General features: G+C 41.3%; 1 protein-coding gene across 3 annotated transcripts in view; it reads right to left on the reverse strand.

Annotated features, from left to right (window-relative positions):
- Nucleotides 1-16,153, reverse strand: part of ARHGAP22 (Rho GTPase activating protein 22) — a 126,039-nt gene extending 109,886 nt beyond the window's left edge. Inside the window, exon 1 of one of the 3 annotated variants that reach the window (XM_085583616.1) lies at nt 16,019-16,153. Coding sequence is in view for 2 of the 3 variants with exons in the window: in XM_021539078.4 (XP_021394753.2) it covers nt 13,673-13,706 (34 nt within the window). In the remaining variant the exon portion in view is untranslated. Of the gene's footprint in view, nt 1-13,672; nt 14,245-16,018 lie in introns of those variants that run through there. The other 2 variants (XM_021539078.4, XM_021539087.4) reach the window with 2 other exon arrangements.
- Between the last annotated feature and the right edge of the window lie 5,193 nt (nt 16,154-21,346).

Raw genomic sequence — 21,346 nt, forward strand, 5'->3', positions numbered from 1 at the left:
CCTGATACACTGCAGCTAATTCAAACCATCACAAGAAAGGGCAAAGCAGCCTTCTGCCTCTCAGAGTCTAATTTTATCTACTTTTGCCTCTTTTGAGTTCAGAGAGCTAAACATGGCCTTGATGTTACCACGTGATTGGTTTCTGCTCCTGGTGCCTCACCACACAGTGATGAAACTGCCAGTATTTGCCAAACAAGGAAAAATAATGAGGATGCTGTGGTGTTTTGGGAATATTTTTTTTTTTTAATAATTACATTTGCAACATTAAAATTGATCCTATTTCTTCACTTCCATGAAGCAAACTGCAAAATAAGGAAAGTCAGATAACAGACTTAGGTCAGATCTTTAAAGAGCCTCCTCAGTGTAATCCAGTGAGGGAAATCACATTGGTGTCTCTGATAAAATCTGCTCTGACCTTTCTTGTGACCTGAAAGTCAGGTCATCATGTTGTGCTTCATGAAGAGCTCTAAACCAGCACATCTAGACACTAAACACTTCCATCAGCAGAGGGCAGACCTGAATGGTATCACAGCCTCCCATTATCAAAAAGTCTCGTGGCACAATCCCCACTTTTATAGTTTCATATACTTTCTCCTTCCACTCTGTCTTAAGGAACCACTCACCTCTCCTGTAACCATCCATAGGCACTCATTCTGACCACAACAACATTCCAGTTTTACAGACAGAAGATGCATCACTGTTAAATTTCAGACTTGATGAAAGCCCTGTCTGACAGGCAGTATGGATTTTTTTTCCCACTCCTCTAAACTGCTAAGGTAAATCCTGCTGCTCTCAACAAAACTGTGAATAACTGGTTTTGTCTTGTGGCTCAATGAAGAGAAATTAGTTTTCAAATTATAACTATTTTATCATGAAAGAAATTAATTTTTTATTTTGTTTTTAGTTTCACTTCAAAATTAATTTAAAAGCTGAAATGTTGTAACAAGTAAGATACTGCTGCAGCATCATAGCTTTTTCAGAATTAGTCTTCCTTTAGTTTCTGCCTAAACTACATTGCTGAATTTAATGTGAACTAATATACAACATTAGTCCTACATCAGTAAAATTTACCAGAAACTTTTGGATTCTCTTAAACCAGTAATCCTTCATTTAATTATTTTTATGTGCCAAAAAAATGTAAAAAATTAAATATTACTACAGAGTTCACTTAAAATTAGGCTTTAATGTATCCAGGTATATTCTCTAAGCTCACTGTAGTCTGGGCTCTCTCAGACAGGTATTTTAATTGTAAATATCAAGAACCACTTTCCCCCACACAGCCAACATTCTCAGGCTTTAGTATTGGTCCTTCTGACAGCACAGATCCTCTGGCAGAACACCCACCCCCCCTCCCCATCACCACCAGGACATGGAGGACCCCATTTCATCACACACAGGCAATAAGAAAACTCACTGGTCATGTTTAAATCTCTAGTACAGAGGTCCATAAGAATGGAGTTGGATAAAACCTCTCTGCCTCATCCCACACCACATTTTACCACTATGACCAAACTGCAATCTCTTTTAGACTGTCCAATTTCCAATCCACACCCATGTTACAAATTATGTCATTACAAAAATAAATATCTCAAAAATTTGCTTTTATCAAAGGCACTATAATTGTTCTTAGGCAACATCTTGGCTATTAAAGTACCCAATTAGTCTAATGATACCAAAATCCATCTTTCAGCAAGCCTCTAAGTCATCTCCATGCTGAAGTACCTTTAGCACTCTCCAGCATGAAAATGCCATCAGTCCTCAGTTTTCATGACTTGCATGTAGGCTACTTTATCTCTCGCTCTAAAAATACATTAATTTTATTTAACTGGAAACCTACCATCTATATTGACACAGACCTCACAAAAGACGTCAGACATCTTGCTTTGAAATGTTACCAAGTTAGTTACCTTGTATGTTCCCTCCATCCCCCCTTTGATACTATTTGTACAGCTCACATAGTAATTAGTTATCTTAGTCAAGTGTTAAAGCTTTCATGACCAGTCTCAGGAGAGTGCAGAACTTTTTCTTATTTTATTTTATGCAGCACCATGTCTCAATCAATTGCTATGATTATTAATTCTTCAAGCTGTCTTAGCTTTCCATTTCCTTAGTTTCTGGTCGTGACTGTAATAGTTAATTTCATTAGGGATATACTTAGCAATTTCATCTGCAAGTCAACAACATGGATCAGATAGAAATTTTTAGAAAGGGGAATTATTTATGGCTATTAACAACATTGATGCTTATATTGCATGCTCCACAGAATACAATAATTGCATAGAGGTCAGAATGAGCACGTCCTGCCTTTAAAGTAGCAGCTATCTTAGGTTACTGGGACCAAAATATCTGCTTTGATAATCTAATGCAGTACACCAAGCCCCTGATTCTAAATGGTAGAAATATATTACCATTCTTAATGGTAGAAATATATTATTTGTGTGTATCTATTTAACAGAATTATGGAATCAGCAGAACATAAGGAAGAAAACAAATCAATAATTCAGACTTACAATTCAGCAAATACTTTACATGCTCTGGAGTTCCAATCCAGAAATGTGTTTCCAGTAACACCACATGGGCTGGTTTCGCTCTCACATTGTCATTAGTTGGTTATTTATTTAGTCATACACCTAAGTTCTAAACAGAAATCGGTGTAGAAAGGATTCAAACTCTCCTTGGGAAAAGGGTTAGGATTCATTTGCACAGCACGGCAGTACTGAAATGCCAGCCACAACCCACAGCATCCCCACTCCGAAGCAGGGAAACAAAACAGACCGGGCAGACCCACAGGTGGCACTAACGAGTCAAGACATTTGGGGATGGTAAATCATTCTGTAAGGCAAGAATCAGAATTGCAGACCTCGAAATTACTCCTATGACTGGAAGTGACACTGGCACATGGAAGTTCTCATATCCAGATGAAGATGGGAGGAGGAATACAAGCTAAGGCAGTGAAGTACTGCTCTACACTCACTGTGCAAATGCCTGAGACTACACTAAACAAACTCCCCTCCAAAACCCCATACTTGGTTGCCATGCCTCTAAAAGTAAAATCAAAGATTATCCTAAGGAGTGGATGGGTCGAATTGGATGGAGCCACACTGCCACTCCTTACAGAGGCAGCAATCCCTAGCCAGAGGGCCATACAAGAGTTCCTCTGCAACTCAAACCTGCCTCCAAGCAATAGTCACATTCCTGTTTCCTCATCACATCTATCTCCTACCCTGAGAATGCACATCATAGAGACAACATCTTCCCTTCCCTATCCATACCATCCCCCCTTCCTGAGTTCAATTCTGCCTGGCAATATTATACGATCTCTTCTGCCCTCCTCTCCCACTCCCAGCTCTGGACACCACTAGAGATTGAAGCACTCAGTAAGTACTTAAACCAGACATGGAAATCAATCAATTCAATGCAATTCAATATCAATTAAAGATGTGATCTTTTGAAATTTCATAGGCAGTTAGCTAAAATCAATATAGTCATTATAATTGCTTTTGGCCAACAAACTGTCCTACAATAAAGGCACTTTGCTCTGGTGTCCCTTCAATCTGATGACACAGTGACACTACATATAATTTCTGATATAGTCTTCATTTAAAGTACTAGCCACAAAGGGAAGTGGCTTTCCATACTATAAATTATATTCTCAGTTGGTTTATTTAATTCAAATTTGGCCTTATAAAAAGGATTCACTGGAAATGCAGGTATTATGCCTATAAAGAGATACTGAAATTCCTTTCACTGAACTGTAGGCAATAAAACATTTGGTTTAGATTTTTCTGTGTCCATCACAGAACCATACTTGTCTTCGAATTTGATTGCTAAGATACCAGAGTCAGTAAGCACAAATAAAACCAAGGTACTTCCTCAGTACAATCTGAGAATTAAGCATCTTGAAACACAATAAGCAAAGAATTAAAGGCAGAATATTTGAAGTGGTTGGTGACAAGATATTTTTAGGCAACTAGAAGAGTATCAGTTTAAGGAACTGGCAAGGGCTTTTAGTTCCCCCAAGACAGAGTAGCAATCTCTACAGAAACAAAAAGGTGCTACACAGCCACATAGCTGCTCACATTTTGTGATCTGGATGACAATTGCCACATTCAGAAACACTACCCTAAGAACCAGATTGTGCTCCATCACTTCTGCTCAATAAAGCTGCACCTGTCTCCATGCTATGTTTAATTCCTTCCCTTGATTTTTTTCTTTCAGCCAAAATAAAAATAAGAAAGGAAAAGTAAATGGGTCTCAAAACCTTTTTTTTTCCCCAAGAAACCCCACAAATACATTACACTGGAAGAAGTTCTGTAACCTTACTGTCCAACCAAAGAAAAAGCAGGGAGACAACTTTACATATGTTTGTCTACTAACTGGTATTTTCTGCAGTGGTTGGGAAACCAGACAAAATACCAAACCAGGATAAAAAACAAAACTCAAAGTCAGAAGGAAGGATCTGTTTGTATAATGATTTACTTGTTATTAAGTTCCTGCAAGAAAAACTGCATTCCCAAGATCAGTTCTTAAATCTCAAATCCAACATGAACTAGTAGAAGTTACTGGAGTATAAACCAGTGTAATTTCACTCTCAGACTGGGGATGACTGCTGTTAGAAATTGACTATATTTACAGTCTGAAATACCTTTCAGCCATTAACTGGGGAGCAGAAACTTTGGTTATAGATTATTTAGTTGTAGGTAAACACATTCTGTTTAAAAACTAAAACCATACCAAATAAACAAAAAAAAGTCCCACATAAACACATAGACAGCCTTTTGAGCAGAAAAATACCAGAGGGAGGGATGAAAGAAGATCTTAATAGTAAGGAAATTACCAAAAAGCACATTTCAGGCATGGCCAGAGAATCTAAGCCAGTCTGAAGGACACTGACAAGGAAAGATGAATACCCAAAAAGGAGCCCAAATGGCTTAGGAAACTTCACCTGTTTATGAAGGAGCACCCTGTCTCCAGAACACAGTTTCATCTCCTCTCAAAGTGCAAAAGCTGAGAGTTCTGCTTTCAAGATGTTTGCTGTTTTATAAAGGTTGTTCTCTTGTATCCCTTTTGCACTGCCAGACCCATCAGTGCTTTTTCACAGGCAAAATGCACGTGCACTAAGGAGTTCTGAAGAATAACACTAGATTAAATGAATTCTTCATATCAGCATATTTTAAGGGTGAATATGCTGAAAGTACCTGGCAGAAAGGGAGACAACAGGTTAGGCACAGCCAAGCACTGCTGGAATACACACGACTGCAACTGGTACTGAAAGGTGTGCAGCCCAACTGTGTCATAAGCTCAGGCACAGCAACACACATTGAAAGTTGCCTGTAGTCTTTTTTAGGGTCATCAGAGGTGACTCAGGTTTTCCATCAATATTCAGCAAGCTCACAGTATTTCCTCTGTATAATATGTAGAAGAACTATGACTCTGTTCCACCAGTACAGCATATATGAAACACAGTCAGAAACAAGGCAAAGACACATTAATTTGAGGGACGCTGCTTCCTGGCTGGCATGAAGAAATGAATTTTGGACTTCTTTGTGATGTTCAACAGCCATGATCTTTCACCACCTTACAGATGGCATGGTCAGCTCTGTATAAGGCACATTCTAAATCAGAAAAATTTTATTCTACAGTGACCTGGGTGATGTGACCATAAAAGCACCTTACTTACCAGAGTTACTTTCAGAAGTACACAGGTAGTTTATCTAAACATGGCAGCAGAGGGACAAGACTGGAGGAAGTGAAAAATCAGCTTCAATCATAGTTCTTTTTTCCAATAATACTAAGTTCAAGGCTTCCATGGGATATACTAACCAACAGCCTGGTGATGTCTTTATCACATCAGAGAACACACATACAGCAGGACAAACTGATCTACATTAATGCAGGACCTTTCCACAAGTCAATGAAAACCCAAGTATATTTGATAATCAATGCAATCCACCCCACACAATACCAAAAAAACCCCAACCCATACATATAGTCAGGGGAATAATTTAATCCTTTTCTCCTGAAGAAAAATTGACATTCATCTTCAAACTATTGTAACAAATTGTTGGCATGCTGGACTTCAGGAAAAGTAAAGGATTTTGGCAATCCATTGCTATCATATGGGTAAATGGGCATTGCTTTGTTGGTTAACATTTCACAGTGGAGGCCTTTCAGCTATTGTACAAAGTAGTCCTGAACTTCATTTGCTATCATTATCAGCAAGAAAGCCAGCAGGTCTCAACTCCACAGAATAATTTTTTTAATGAGTTTAACCTTGCATTTACAAAAGAATTTGAATTACTGCTTCAGGTTGTAGAAATGTGTGGTGATTTTGACACCTGTCAATGAACAAACCTTAAATATTGTAGGTAACCTGCCAACAGCTGTTCTTGAAACTGCCCTGCAAATCCACATAGCCATGCCACTAACATTAGACTGTGGATAAGTGTCAAGATGGAAGGATAATGACTTAATTCTTTCTGCTACAACACATTGACTGAACAATTTACAATCTAGTAAAGTGAAATAGCCCATGTCCTTTGTTACTGCAAAACCAGAGGTACAGACCATTTTGATAATACATGAACAAGTACAGAAACTGCTCCTAGAAAAGAACATATTTTAAAGTCCCTTTATCTGCACTGTCATCTGAGATCTGCTATCTCAGAGGGACATCATCATCTACTGCACTTACCCAGATCAGCACTTAGGTCACAGCTATTAGATGCGTTGCTTTAAAGTACATGCACCTGTTAGACACTGTGGACTACAATGTTATTTAGCACACCCAAGCACCAGCTCTCCAATCCCACTGAACCCTGGCACAGTCTCCAGAAAGCTGTACATCTGTATCAGGTTGGTTAGAGCTGCATACCTGACAAGAGAACTGCACACTGCTGAGAGCATCTCTGTTGCTGCCAAAGCTCTTGTAATCCCATTGACAACCACACCGAGCTACAGCTCACCACTGCCAGAAGAAAAAAATCTTATTCTTTTCTTCCCACTTCCACTCTGCTCTTTCCATCTGCCAATACATCCAGCCTTACATTCCTACACTGACACAGTGAGACCTTTTTATAAGAAAAGTTGCTCACTGGAATGGCAGAAAGTTCTAATATATTTTTTCTTCCTGGTGTTTTAGTGAGTCAAATCAGGTCAGAGAAGGAAGGCCGAATGAATACCTTGAACTCCTTCTACAATCAGCAACAGCCCCTTGTAATCCTCCCAGTGGCTATGGCTATTAATTTTTATAATCTTCCCAGTCATAGTAGATTAAGGAATAAACAAAACAATGCTGACCACAATAACATTCAGTTTGGAGCTGGGACTGTGGCCTGAGCTTGTACAATACCAAATACTGTGGAGTCCTGATCAAAATTGTAGCTCTACAGCACTACAGATGCAGCATAGGCATAGGTGCACTGCAGTGTAAAAACTTGGGCTCCTCAGAGACACTCCAGTCACCCACATGCTTTTGCTAAATACTGTCTGGCCCATGCCAAGCACATGGGGGCCATATTCCTCAGACAGTGGCTGCCAACATCAATGGTTCCTAAAATTGATGTTATGAGCACCAAAGAAATTTGTCCACTGCACTCCGTGGGATATAATTTTCCAAAATTATTCTGGATTGAAAAAAAATAGAATCTAGAGTAGAGAAAGCTCTCTCAAGACCTTTTGTCAGCAACTGGCTATTCAGCCACAACATTGTATTTCTCTTCTTTCAGTTATCCAAAGATCAGGAGGGAGTTCATTCCTACCCTGCTTTTCAAGGCTTAACATTGTACCAAGAGCTCACTGTGCCTATTTCAACACTGTTGTACCTGTTTTTAATGTTCAAATAAGTTCTGCTTCCTACTGTGTGCAACAGCTAAGTGACTTGCTGCACTGCCAGGGTTGATCTGGGGGACAAAGGCAGAAGAAATATAGGAATTTTTACTCCTACATTAATTCATACTCTCAATCTAAGTACTCAGATTATTAAAACATAAGTATTTGTGACATCACTGATTAATAAAGCAAAGAGGGCTCCTCCTAAACTGGAGCTCTACAAAGGAGTATTAACCCTGTGCCTACAGTTCCTCCAAAGAGATCATGAGCCTAATCCCTTTCCATGCAACCGAATCAGCTCTCACTTTAGAAACAACATATGTAGTGTCTTTATTTCTTATACCACAGGTTGGTATTTTTAACTTCAATACCAGTTCACAGGATTACAATCTTAGTGACGCATAACAATTCTTAACACCTGCTTTTAAGAGGAAGGATATTGCAAATAACTTCTTTCACCACAGCAAAAACCTAGTATCTCCTCTCTTTAGAGATCCTCATAATGGCTAATTTACAGCTCATTAGGCACAGAAAAGTTCTGTGGAAGGAATACCTGTTAGAAAGGCTGTCAGCAGGACCCTCCCTGCCCCATGTTAGTTTTAAGTACTTAAATATGTGCAGGCCTGGGCAGAGTCTGGGCACAGATCCTTTCCTCTTCCTGTTCAGAAGATAGCTCACACTGCAGCCTCATGAAGGAGTTTCCCTTCTCCACCAGTGAACCCATATCCTTGCATCAAACTACCCCTGCCCATACTGCAGGGAGCTGAAAGACATAAACATATTTTTATGTTTTTAAACATAAATTAAATTGTTTATGTGGCTGTGCTTGCCTATCATTTACCATAAATGTAAGGGGAAAGCCAGCAAGGAAAGAAAGTAATTCTGCTAGTAATCTTACAATAAAGAGTATTACATTTATACAGGTAGTGAAAGTGCAGGTGACTGTCCTCTCAGGAGAGAGGTGCTAGCATTTGTAGACCTTCCACTGTGCTATTCACACAAAGACTGCCAGTTTTACCCTGTACTCCCTCAGTGATGCTCTATTAGTAATTAGAGAGCCTATGACTTTGTGATTTTTTAATATTTAATTTCCTCACCACATGTGCTCTCCCCAGCAGTCCAGCTGCCCTTAGAGTTAAATTACTCTTCTTTCTCAATGCCCCTTTCCCTCCCTAGGAGGTGAAGCTATGGTTCATTATTTCAAATTCAGATTGCCTGTGCTTAAATAAGCTGGTGCCTGCCTGCAAACTTTTCAGGGCTTTTTCTAAGGGAAATGACTGCCTGCCTGAGCCTTCAGGCAGGGACAGAAAGCTGCTATTGCCAAGAGCAGCAATTACTCCAACACACACTATGAATCCAATTGGAGAGGAGTATCTCTACAGAGATGAGAGGATTACACCCTTGAACAGCTCACGTCCTTCTTCACGAGACATGCTACCAAGTAAGGGTAAGAACATGAACTTGTCTCTGGAGGAATCCCACAAACATCACTTTCTTGACCCGGTCTCTATATGCACACAGCACCAAATCAGGACAACAGAGACAAAAAAACCAATTAGAGCCCAGAGCTTATAATGCAGGTCATTGACACACACCCCTGCACCACAGTGCAAGGAGCCTGACCCTGTACCACAGAACAAAAGTAGCTCCATGCTTCATTCACCTCCCTAGGACTGTGCACAGTGAGAAGGGACCCTTGTAGTTTACTTTTCCCTGCTTTACCCCTTAGTCTGGTCCTATTTCTTCACATTGCCTTCAAGGCAGTTAATCCAATACTGCACCAAGTCCAGCCCAATGCCTCCCTCCACAGTCCCTGTGCTCCTGCCTTAGGATTTTAAGTTAAACTCAGCAGCTTCATCTCAAACTCCTCCAAAGCAACATGACAAAACCCAGACTCAATCTTCAGGTAGCCATACTACCACCTCCTGCTGCTCCCCACCATCTCAGAGATGTCTTCCTCCACCAAACTGAGATACAAACGTAATTATACTTACCAACACCTCATCCTTGCCTTTTACCCACATACCTTTCCAGAGAAGAGCTCCCAAGCTGCCTCTCCTGCCTCACAGAATCACCCATGTAAGGATGTGGGGTAGTGAACCGCCCCCTCACAGGTGGGCTCCTCGCTAATGGTGGCTCCGCTCTGCCAGCTGCAGAGTCACTCTGATTGCTCCCAGCCCGGGCCTCGTGTGCTCCCGGCAGTGTTGGTGGGCTCTCAGGGCTGAAGGAAGCGTTTGGAGGAGTTCACAGCTTCAGGGCTGTTTACCTTGGTTCCAGGAGTAGGAAACTGGGTGTTCCCATTTGCCTGGTAGGCCGGAGGTGCCAAGGCGCTGGCGTCCCACGTGCTCCAGGATAGCTGAGTCCAGCTCCAGCGCCCAGCGCAGAGCTGAGCGTGGGGCTGGGCAGGCACCAGTGCTGCTGTGCAGAGCTGAGGTGCTAAGCTGGCATTTGGTGAGGGGCACTAGACACGAGAGCTCCCCTTTTCCATCTTTCACTGGATGGTGAAAGGATGGCTTTCACACACCGTGAGGGAAATAATTTTTTACTACAGGCATGTGAAAGATATAAATATATTTGATCCAGCCTAACTAACCAAAATGTCTCCCATCACTTTTTCTAGACCCTAAGTTTCAATTAAAACAGACAAAAAAATTTTTATTATTATGACCATAAGGAATATTTGTAACACAGGTATGAGCATGTCACAAACAGAAATAATAAGTCATAGTGTCACCCAAAAGTATAAAGCCCTAATGAGGGGAGAAGGGTTATTCTTAGTGCCTCTACAACTGAGACAGAGTGTGCTGAAGACAGGAATACTGTAAATTATATATGATGGCAGGAGGCTCTCTTTCTATAGAGGGCAATCACATCACTCAAAATACAAATGCATAAGCCTGTACTCATCCAACTTCCATTTTGCATATTTAAATGTAACTGGGCTGGCAACCTTTTTGGGACTTTTCAAGCCAAGGATCATTTTTTTTTTTTTTTTTTAATCTCTTAAAAACAATTAAACAAAAAATGCATTCATTGAGACTGAAGGATGTAGTCTGAAAACTCCTTTCCCTCTAATCTACACAGAAATTTCTCTTGCTTCCATTCTGCAAGGCTATATTTTTCTGCCCTATCACATAAGAATATGAAAATAGATGTTTTCCATTGCAGCCACTTATTTTGGGATCCTGGACTCCACCAATTGCTGTGCATAGATGAAAAAATAACGCAAAATCCATTCAGACCCAGCCAGAATGAATGGTTTCCCAGAAGGCCCATTTATTAACATTAAGATTTTCCATCTATGAGATTTTACACCTTCCTAGATCTTATGAAAAGGACGTGTACCTCTGAATGCATATTTCAGAGTTACAGATGTGAGGCTGCTGGTGGAGCAGTAAGGACTGCCTTACACTTGATAGTTACTTTTAGTAAGGCAAATTATCTTTGTTCTCTATTGTCCCTTTCACAAATATTAGGAACTACACCCTGGATATCAGACTCAAGACCCTACCATACATTTTCAAAAGCTTGAATATCTTTAAGCCCAGGAGCTTTCTTAAGGACAATGTACAAGTCAAACAAAAATGACAGCATCAGATGTCACAACTCCATGTTTAAAGGCACATTCTCAGCAGAATTGGAAATAAAAGAGAAATTGATGAAGCATTCCTGTTTGCACAAATGCAGGGAGCCTGAAGCAAAGCGCTAGCTAGCCAAACACACATATTGGGGTTTGAACCTCAAGAACTCTGCAAATACATGAAAATCCCCAGGTTCAGCCACGTTGCTGCCTTCTGTCACACTCAAGTAAAACCACAGATGCTCAGGATACCCTGAGTATCCCTCCTTGTCCCTTCTCTTCAATCTGTCTGCTCAGAGAAGTCACATTGCCTCCCTCCCACAACTAAGTGCCCAATGGCAGAGGGAACAGCCACTCATCTGAAAAGTCAGCCAAACTCATGCAGCAGCTTGTAGCAGATCAACTGCCCTTCCTGATGCTCACTGTTTACAGAACTTTCTCACAGCCTCCTGAATACTTTGCTTGTCCACTCTTTATCACCTGAATCTTCATTAGCAATCCCAGCTGAGACTCCAGGGAGCATGAACTGCCATTTCCTATTCAGCTCAGTCTTGCAGGGTGGGGCACTTACCTCCAAGAAACACTCAGCATCTCCTGCATGACCTGTTTACAGTTCCTGTGAACAAGAGCTATAGAAGAACCTTGCAGGATTAGGTCCTACTTGGTAACCTTTGCAAGAGGTTACCAGTGTTTTGCCACAGCATTGCAAAAGTAAGAAACTTTCTGAAGTTTCCAAACCCAGCATCCCAGCTCTTTACATGAGTTCTAAATCCATCCAGAAATAAACTTACCTATGCACAGTTAATAAACCAAATAGAACAAACAGAAAGAATGACACACTGCTATAAATTGAAATTGAATCACAAAGGTATACTACAGTTTGTCCCCTAAGTATCAGTAGCCCCTAGGTATCTAGAATGTCTGTCCCATAACTAGGCTTCAATATATATTAATACACAAATTAGTCTCTTCTGAGTGATTTGAAGAGAGTGGAAGAATGGCAGCATGACACAGCCTTCCTGTACAACGTTAGTAGCATCACCTAGCCTGTCTCATCAGAGCTATAATAGCTACCAGGAATGCTGGATAGGACATATATTAAAAGACTCCCTTAGAAGGTGGATGGCAAAGAGGCAGCATCTACAAAAAACTTGCAGAACTTCTACAACATTGTGTAACTAAAAAATAAGTACTTATGACTTTACCGTGGGTGTGGCAGTACATATCTGATCCTGACCTCCAGATGGCAGGAAGCTTCTTTCCAAGATACTAACAGCTATTTAATGGGCTATTGGTATTTTAAGGACTGTTCATCACATAATACGGCTTTCAGGGTATGATGCGGTGACATTTGGCTGAAAGAAAGTACCTGTGTTGGAATCACAGTAGCTAGAACCAGTGATACCTTTCCTATTTGGCAATACTGGCATGGCTGAAGAAAGCCCTAATCTTTACATAATTTTCTGACTGTGTTTGCTTTAGCTCCTAAATGACATTAATATAATCTGTTTCCAATGGGCAGGAAGAGATCCCTCTGACACTGTGATTAGTTTGTGAGTGGCAATGATGATTTCCAAATGCCACGTCAAATGAATAACTGGAGCTGCCCCTGAAGATCACAGAATGCATCCCTGCCGGAGCATCTCTTCCAAGCATCTCTTCTCAACCTGACATCGAGACAACGGCTGTGCCCAGCCCCAGCTCTCTGCTTTACAAACACGGCACATTACACCTCGCAGCTCCGAATGACTGATCAAAGCATCTGTTGCAAACCCAGGGCAGGTTTTCCTTCCTTCCTTTTGTCTTGCCCACAGAACGAGTATCACCACCTCCTGCATCCAGCCCTGAAAGGATAATGTGCTACAGCAAACTGCTTCTCCAAGATGCCGCAGGTAAACTAGACACACCTGTCTCCAGCTGTTATAATGAACCCAGCATTAGAAACACGGCATTAGCAACCAATACAGAGCTATGTCGCGTCCCAGGACAGAGTATTATTTTTAAAAAAAATTATCCCTACTGCCCAGCCCAGACATCGCAGACCACGCTGGTAACACCAGCACAGGTCTCCTGCTCCTAGGCTTCATTCTCCCCGAACAGTCCCTGCTCCCCAGGACTGGCTCCGGCCAGCGGGGCAGCAGCCGCTGCAGCCGCGGTGGGGGACGCTCCGCGGGCAGCGGTACTGGCTGTCCGCATCGCCGCGAAGTTTCCCCGCGACAGGAGCTGGTCTCGGTCCCCACCCCGCACGGGTCTGACACTCACCTCTCCTGGCCTGCCTGATCTTGGGGCTCAGCATGCTCCCGGCTGGGCGCTGCCCGCAGCCTCAGCGCCCGGCCCCGGCCGCCGCCCCGCGCATCGCCGCCGCTCGCTGCTCCAGCCCTGGCTCGGGGGCGACGCTTCACGCGGGGCTCAATAAACCCTAATGCATTATTTATCCAGCCTCGAATTAATTCCCATCCAAAGTAGGCATGAAGTGTCTCGGTAATTACTGCCGATGGATCAGCAGCGCGCAGACACGAGGGCTGGCCCCGGCTCCTGCCGCTAATTGGCCGCGCGGCGGTGTGATCGATGTGCCGCTTCCAGGGAGCCGCGCTCAGCCCCGGCCCGAGCTGCGGCTTCCTCCGGTGGCGTGCGCTCAACAGATGCTTTGGCTCGGCAAGGATCACATCGGCAGCCGAGCCTGATTCAGCGGGATTTCTTCTGCGCGGGGAAGAAATACCAAGTGCGCTGGACCCGAGGGCGGCAGCGTGCTAGGCCACCTGCTGTGCCCTGCATCCCTCCCGGGGAGGCATCCCGGTGGGAGCTGGGGAGCCGAGGGAGAGCGACCCCACTGCTCTCTGCGAGAGAGAAAAATATCTCTCGCCCGCACTGGCAGGATGGGCACAAGGGAATGTCTTCATTACATTTTACATTACATTACATTTTGTACCCATCATTTTTAATTGTACTGTTTGCTAAGCTCACCCCCACCCCTCCCTGAGAGGGAGGCAGTTCTGCAGTCGGTAATGAAGAGGAGGAAAGGACAAACGTTTATTGACATAGATTGAAACTATTAAACAGTATCTATAAAATATAAATAGATAATTGGATGATAACTGCATCTGAGTAACAGACATATCCTGACCCTGGACTGCTCCTAGCTCCATCCACCTAGCAGTTTCTTCTGAGAGTGCCTAAATGGGGTAAATACTTCCCTAGCAGTGTAGATGCCCTGCAGTATCACCCTGCAGGTTTGTGTTGCTGAGTTGTACTGACAAAAGACATCTGAGATTGGTAGTTTTCTTCTCTTCCAAGATCTGTCATATCCTGGACATTGAATGCTGGCTATCAAGCTATAGCTCCAGTACTGGAAGAGGTTCTCTGGCTCTTTACAGAGGTTGTGCTTCTCAACATGCAACTGCAGCAATGGCTAAGATGGTTTGGACCTTTAGCTACTGGTAAAACCAGCAACTTATAAGTAAGTGATTGTAAATCTTTGAGGTCACAGTGGCATGAACTCAAACTTACACACCTATAAGCAAGGATAGAAGAGGGATCTGAACTACTGTCTCAGTTCTGAACACACAGCCTCCTGCAGTTATCTCCCCACTAATTATCTGTTTTAACTAGGTTTCAGCAGAGTGAGAAATAGGTAACTGATGATCCCTTAGCAAGTGTCAGCAAACTTAGCAAGTGTCCTGATACTGTGGATAAGCAGGTGGGGCATCACCAGAGGGGTGTTGCATTCCTGCCTTTCTGAGCAACCATTTAATAGAACTCTATTTCTCTCTGTATTTTTAGCAATTCCTGTCTCTTTTGGTGCTGTTTATACATATCATTTTTCAGTTTGAGCAGGAACTCAAAAGATGTGTACAGTAAACATGACAAGGGATAAAGTTGACTGAACTTTTAACCTCATGGGAAGCATAGAGCACTTTATCCTGCTAAGTCACTTCCCATGAAAACTTGATTTCCACCCTAGGAAAAAATTATATAATATGAGCTATATAAGCAATTATCATGTTTATGAGTAAAATGAAAACATTCAAACCAAGTTCAACACTAAATGGTGAAATCTAAGTTTTTCCTGTTAAATAAAAAATATTCAGTGGACAGAGAAACATTCAATTTGACCCTGTTTTGCTTTGACTTAAACATTTTCAGCCCTTATTAAAGCCATTTTAAAGTATAAACATAATTTAAATGATATTTAAAGACAAGGAAAGTGGAGGGGGGGTGGGGTTGGAGCTTTTTCCTTCAATTTAAATATTGGTGTAAAGTTCAGGTCTAAAATTATCAGACACTATTTGGGGGAAGTAAACTGTTTGCCAAGAAAAGGAAAACAAACCTAATTAAAACAAACAAGTCATCTGAGAGAAAAACAAAACAAAACACAACAAAGTAATCACCTTCAGCAAGTGGTTCCACACAATCTGCAATGCTTTGGTCTGAAAATTTAAAGAAGTGGTTCCTTACAGAAACACTAAGAGTAGATCCAGTAGAAGGGTAGCACAAGTTTCCAGAAGGAACTGGATACTACAGGAATGTTTAATTTCTAAAGCTTCTATACTGATCTGCTTAAACTCAGGAAGAAAACTAGAACAAGTCATCTCAATGGTTTATATTTACCTTAATTCTCTTGCGTGAGCCTAACAGCTCCTTTCCATCCCAGCAGCAGAGATGTTCTCCCATGTAAACACACTCTGCAAAGATGGGAGAAACCTGTGTTGTGGTCCTGAAGTGTATTATTAACCTTAATGGCTCTAGCTCATCTCACATGGTCACTATCCACACCCTCTGCCCACAGGTCCAGGACCGCTATTTAAGCCCAGCCTTGTGCTTTGTATCTAGCTTAAACTGTCTAGCAGGAACATTAGCCTTCAGTCTGTCTGTAGTGAGGTATGAATTTGGGTTATGCTCTGTAGTCTGTTTTTTTTTCAGCTAGAACTTACATCTCTTTCAATACTGTGGATCTACCTAACTGGAAGATTCTGTCTGGTACTGGTAATCTTTATTCTATGTAATTCTCACTCATAGAGCTGTGGGGTGTTTTCCTAGCTTGACCCTAGACCTGCTTCTTCATCATTATAAACATGTTAGATGTTCTTGTGTTCTGATTGAACCTGGCTATTTCCAATGGATGCTATGGTCTGCCCTGCTGGGCTCTCCCTCTTATCCTGAGGGAGAAAAGGGGGTTTGCTGGTTATTCTGTTCCATAGCTGGGCTCTAAGGGCTGCCCTATTTAGCAGGCTTTTCAGAGTGAGTTAAGAAACTGCTAAGCTGAAGGCAATAGGACTTTTTATGGCTGATCTGAGTTGCAAGGGGCATCCCTGAAGGCTTGGGATACCAAAGTGATAATGTGTACCAGCTGTTGTAAACCACTGCTCTCATAGTTATATCCTGCTGTTTTGTCAAACCCAGAATGAAAGTGTGTTGTAGAGCAGTAAGCATCTAGTAGGCTAGAAAACAGAAATCAATTGAATACCCACATACTGGAGAAGTGTTACTATGTGGCTCTTATGTGAATCTAAAAATAAATGTGGTCATTAATTATCTGCTGCCTTTTTGGAATGTGGAAAAACTCTTGTGCCTTATCACAAGTATTCCCCATTGATGGATAACCACACAAAATGGAGGCAGGTGATGTGACCTAGGGATTAGAAAGCTTAAGGAGAGTGAAGAGATGGGGTCTCTTGTCTTAATGACAGCTAATTTCCCATGGCTACAAGCAGGATATTCAATCCCAGGTCATATCCATATTAATGCAGTGTTTTGAGATCTGGGATTGGCAAGTGCTATCTAACTGCAGAGGATGATAATGAGTTACTGCAGTGGGGACCCTCACAGAAGATGTGATTCATGTGTTGGCGCCAAGGCTGATGACTGGAGGCTATGAAACACGGCGGGTGCTTGAGACGGAAGAGTGCGTGGGCCAGTGAAGTTGCAGAAGCTGTTGTGAGGCAGATTGAATGGATCTCTGTTTCCCCAGGCTGCACACACAGCATGCTGTCACCTACCAATTATCACACGGTATATCCTTTTTTCCTCCTCCTCATCTTCTGCTCCTATCTGCAGGCCAAGGACTTGTTGTAACTAGCTGACTGATAACATTTTCTTTGCTCATCAGCATGATGCACCTGGATCAAAGCCCAAGATCGAATCACCCTGGACTTTGGCCCCACTGAATCTCAGATCCAGTTTATTTAGACTGTAACCAAAATTGCAATCTGTTATAATATGTTATAAAATGAAATTGGTGGAAAAGGGTCTAGAGAAACAAGGAAAGACCACAGTGTGCATTTTGAGATCAATAACTGCAGCAACATTTCTTCTGCAAGGCAAGTTTGAATGGTTATGTATTCAGGAACTCTGGAATTCTGCTGAAGAAGTTTGTACATCAATTAATAACTTTTCAAGTAACTAATAACCAGAAGGAATTTCTATTTGATATAGGCCTTGCTTACAGACTGAGTTAGCACCACTTGAAATCTCTTGATGCTGATGATGCCAGCTGGTTTTCCAGGTGAAAAAGGCTACTGGTCTTTCAGCTTTCAGTAACCAGTGATTTTACTGGCAGTCTTAGGGTTTATAGCAAGAAACACTCAAGCCATGAAGTGAGAATTTTCCTGTTCTTCTTTGGAGATGGCCTCTCTAATACCATGTAAACCGATACTGTAGAATGGAGAAAGCTGTGTAGATGTTCTAGAGCAGCTCTGGAAACAACAGAAAGGTCAAAGGCATCTTTGAGGAAAAAAGTGATTTAGGAAAAACTTTAGTTTGGGGATCATTGAATGCCAAGTGACAAAGACTGGAACAATTTCTTTGGGTTTGGCTGAAAAGTAAGAAAATGCATATGCCTAATGACATCTTGGGCTTCCCAGGGGTGATGGTTACTGCAGGAGGCAGTGAATGTGCCCAGCACACCATGGCTGCCAGGAAAGGACAGAACTCTGATCTTGCAGAGCTACATTCAGGAGTGAGGGCTAAGCAGGACACTAAGCAAAAATAATTTTTAATGTTTTTCAGAGTGAAACTAGGGAATTTCTGGGTGTCTTTATTATTCTTTTACACTCAATGTTCCTTCCTATCTAGTCATGTCCCACAAATAGGTCAGGAGTAATTAATCTTTTATTTCAGGATATAAGAGTGACTCTCCAGAGAGCAGCTGTAGCTTGAGAGAAGCCTATGATACAGCTGCCTTGGACTTCAGTGGGACAAGAAACTACCCTGTAGAGACATTCCTGGCACACTTTCATTTTTTTCTCCTCTGCAGTCATGAACATATACCAAGTGTACCTATACCCCTGTAAGATCTCACCTACTCCTATTGGAAATACCTTAATGTAATCCAAATTTATTCCAAAGAGTATCCTGTAAGTAATAAAAATAGATATTTTACATAAGTGGCCTGCAAAAACACCTTGAGCATTGTATGTTATTTTTCATAGTAGATTAAAAACGCATGGCTTGTATTTATTTTTTGTTTGTTTATACTTGAAAAACATCAGAGAAATTGATGTGTCTTCTCTGATTTTGTTATAAACAGTGATTTCTGACCATGTCAAGGTGTGCTCTTCTAACAAGAAGTGAAACCTTTAACAGAAATGTTTAGCTTTTGAGAAGCTATTAGGCAGTGCAATTGAAGTGGTAAAGAAAAGGATAGACAAGTCTGAATGATCTGATAAAGATTTCCAAAAGTGTTTTGTGATGTACCTTCATATATTATAGGAAAGCAACACTTAGATTATGAATGCAAGAACTTTCTTAAGAGCAGTTAGTGTCTTATAAATCCAGATATTCTAAATTTCATAATCAGTAAGACAAAGTATGTTTACAGTTTTAAATTTTTTTATATTTTCTGTTTTGTCTTTGTGGTATTATCCTTATTATACCAGTATCAGAAATTATATCACCCCTTTAGTACCAGAAATTCCTGCTGTTGCCATATTCCTACATATGTCTACAAGCAAAGATTCCTTTGTTAATGAAGATGAACATAAGGATACTGAGACAGGAAGGCTCACAAGTATTGCATTGCATTTGCTTTTCACAGGAAAACGAGATATAACTATTATCCATTATATATTTATGGACAACCAGTGCCCATCTTAATTTTATGTCTAGATAACAGCTTTATCAGTGAGGCAGAGAGAAATCTTTTAACCATTGCAATTTCTACTGGGGACATGTCAGGGCAGATTAGAGACTTAGAGTTATTTGGTTCTGTTCCATACAAGATCTAGTGGATATTTTCCAATCTGAAATAGGATAACAATGACACTGCAACTTGTGTCTCACAGCCAGATAAAATAGAGTTAACACAATTAAGGTATGCAGAAATAAATTTTTCCCAAATTATATTTGGTTTGAAGTGTTTCAATGTGAATAAGGACTACTCAGACTATTGATGATGAGGGCACCTCTCCTACAAGGAAGAGTTGACGGAGACAGACTTGCTTAGTCCGGCCAAAAGGCTAGTGGAGAAATCTAATATCAACCACAAGTAGTTAAAGGACATTTTCAGAGCATAAAATCCAACACCTGGTAGTACAGATGCTGAAACACAAAAAGCAATGCCCCCAAGTTTGGACCTTAGAAGCTCACACTGGAGCCCAGAATATCTTTTTGACCAGGAGAGTGCTGATGCAGCACTGGGACAGATACCTGCAGAGCAGGGGAGAGGTCAGCCTTCAGAGATTTTTAAGATTATTAGATTGGTTTGGTTCTGGTGCTACTTCTGTTCCAAGCAGGAGGCTGGACTAAGGAACCTTCAGAGGTCCCTTCTGTCGACATGTTTCTGAGTCTGTCTTAAAGCCTCCTTTCTGCTGCTATGTCTTTTGATCTAACAAAATGCTACTTTTTCTCTCTAGCCCTTGCCTCACTATCATCTTCAGATCATCACAGATCTAAGAGGGCTGCTACTGATGTCAAATCAGGGAAATCATAGTTGAAGATGTTCCCTTCCTCTTTTAAATGGGTGATTCTTCTCACAGAAATTCTCTGTGAAATGTACTCTGATCTTTCTGAATTTATTTTCCTGATTCCAATGTAGAAAAGTATTTGAAGGTTAAATTTAAATAATGAGAATGCTCACAAGCTTCATATTGAAATATGTGCTTAACTGACCTGCTGGATCAGAATTTATTGGAGTAGTTCATGTTGTTTGGGTTTTGCATTATGTAAGCAAAGCATCTCAAACTTCAAAATTAAGTTTCTTAATATGACCAAGTCACAGTTAACTGTGCTGTTGTGCTCACATCTCTGATTCTAATTGTGTTACCTACACAGTTATGCAGTCTGCTCTAACCATCTAACAAAATTTGCCAGATTGAGCTTCTTTGATGCTCCTGAGACAGGTAGAATATGAAAGCCTGGAAACATCACGGATATCTCACTTGTTCACGTGTTTCTGTACACCCCTAGACCTTCCCTGCACATTTGAGAACAGTGACAGTAATATATCCTTTGACGAGGAGCTGCAGGACCTCATGAATCAGCTGCATAAAACACAGGAACCTGGGCAATTGCTCATCCTTTCTGTCACCTATGGACCTAGAAGAAATGAGGTCCTTGGCTGGGAGAGGAGATAAAGAAATGCATTATTTAAAACTTGAATCCTATCTCTGCAAGATGAATGTTACTTTTTTCTTTTAGTGTCAAGAATCAAAGAGCAGTGCATGCATATTTTAGACACTTTGGACTGAAACTGGCATCCTCAGGAATGTATCTCCTCCTGCTGCCTCAGGGAAAAAATATAGTCATTTAGGCAGATTTGATTCAAAATGAAACTAGGGTGAAAACTGGAGGCTAGGTGAAAAATGGAGGGAGTTAAAAATTTCAGATGTGCTGTTATTTTAACACTGACCCATTTTTCTTTTGTTTCAAATTATGTTAAGCAGAGAAGAAGAAAATAATGAAATTAAAATAGAGTTGTTAATGACTTCCAGACTTGGCGTT

Source organism: Lonchura striata, chromosome 6, assembly GCF_050655825.1.
Source record: "Lonchura striata isolate lonStrDom1 chromosome 6, ASM5065582v1, whole genome shotgun sequence".
Classification (NCBI taxonomy): domain Eukaryota; kingdom Metazoa; phylum Chordata; class Aves; order Passeriformes; family Estrildidae; genus Lonchura; species Lonchura striata.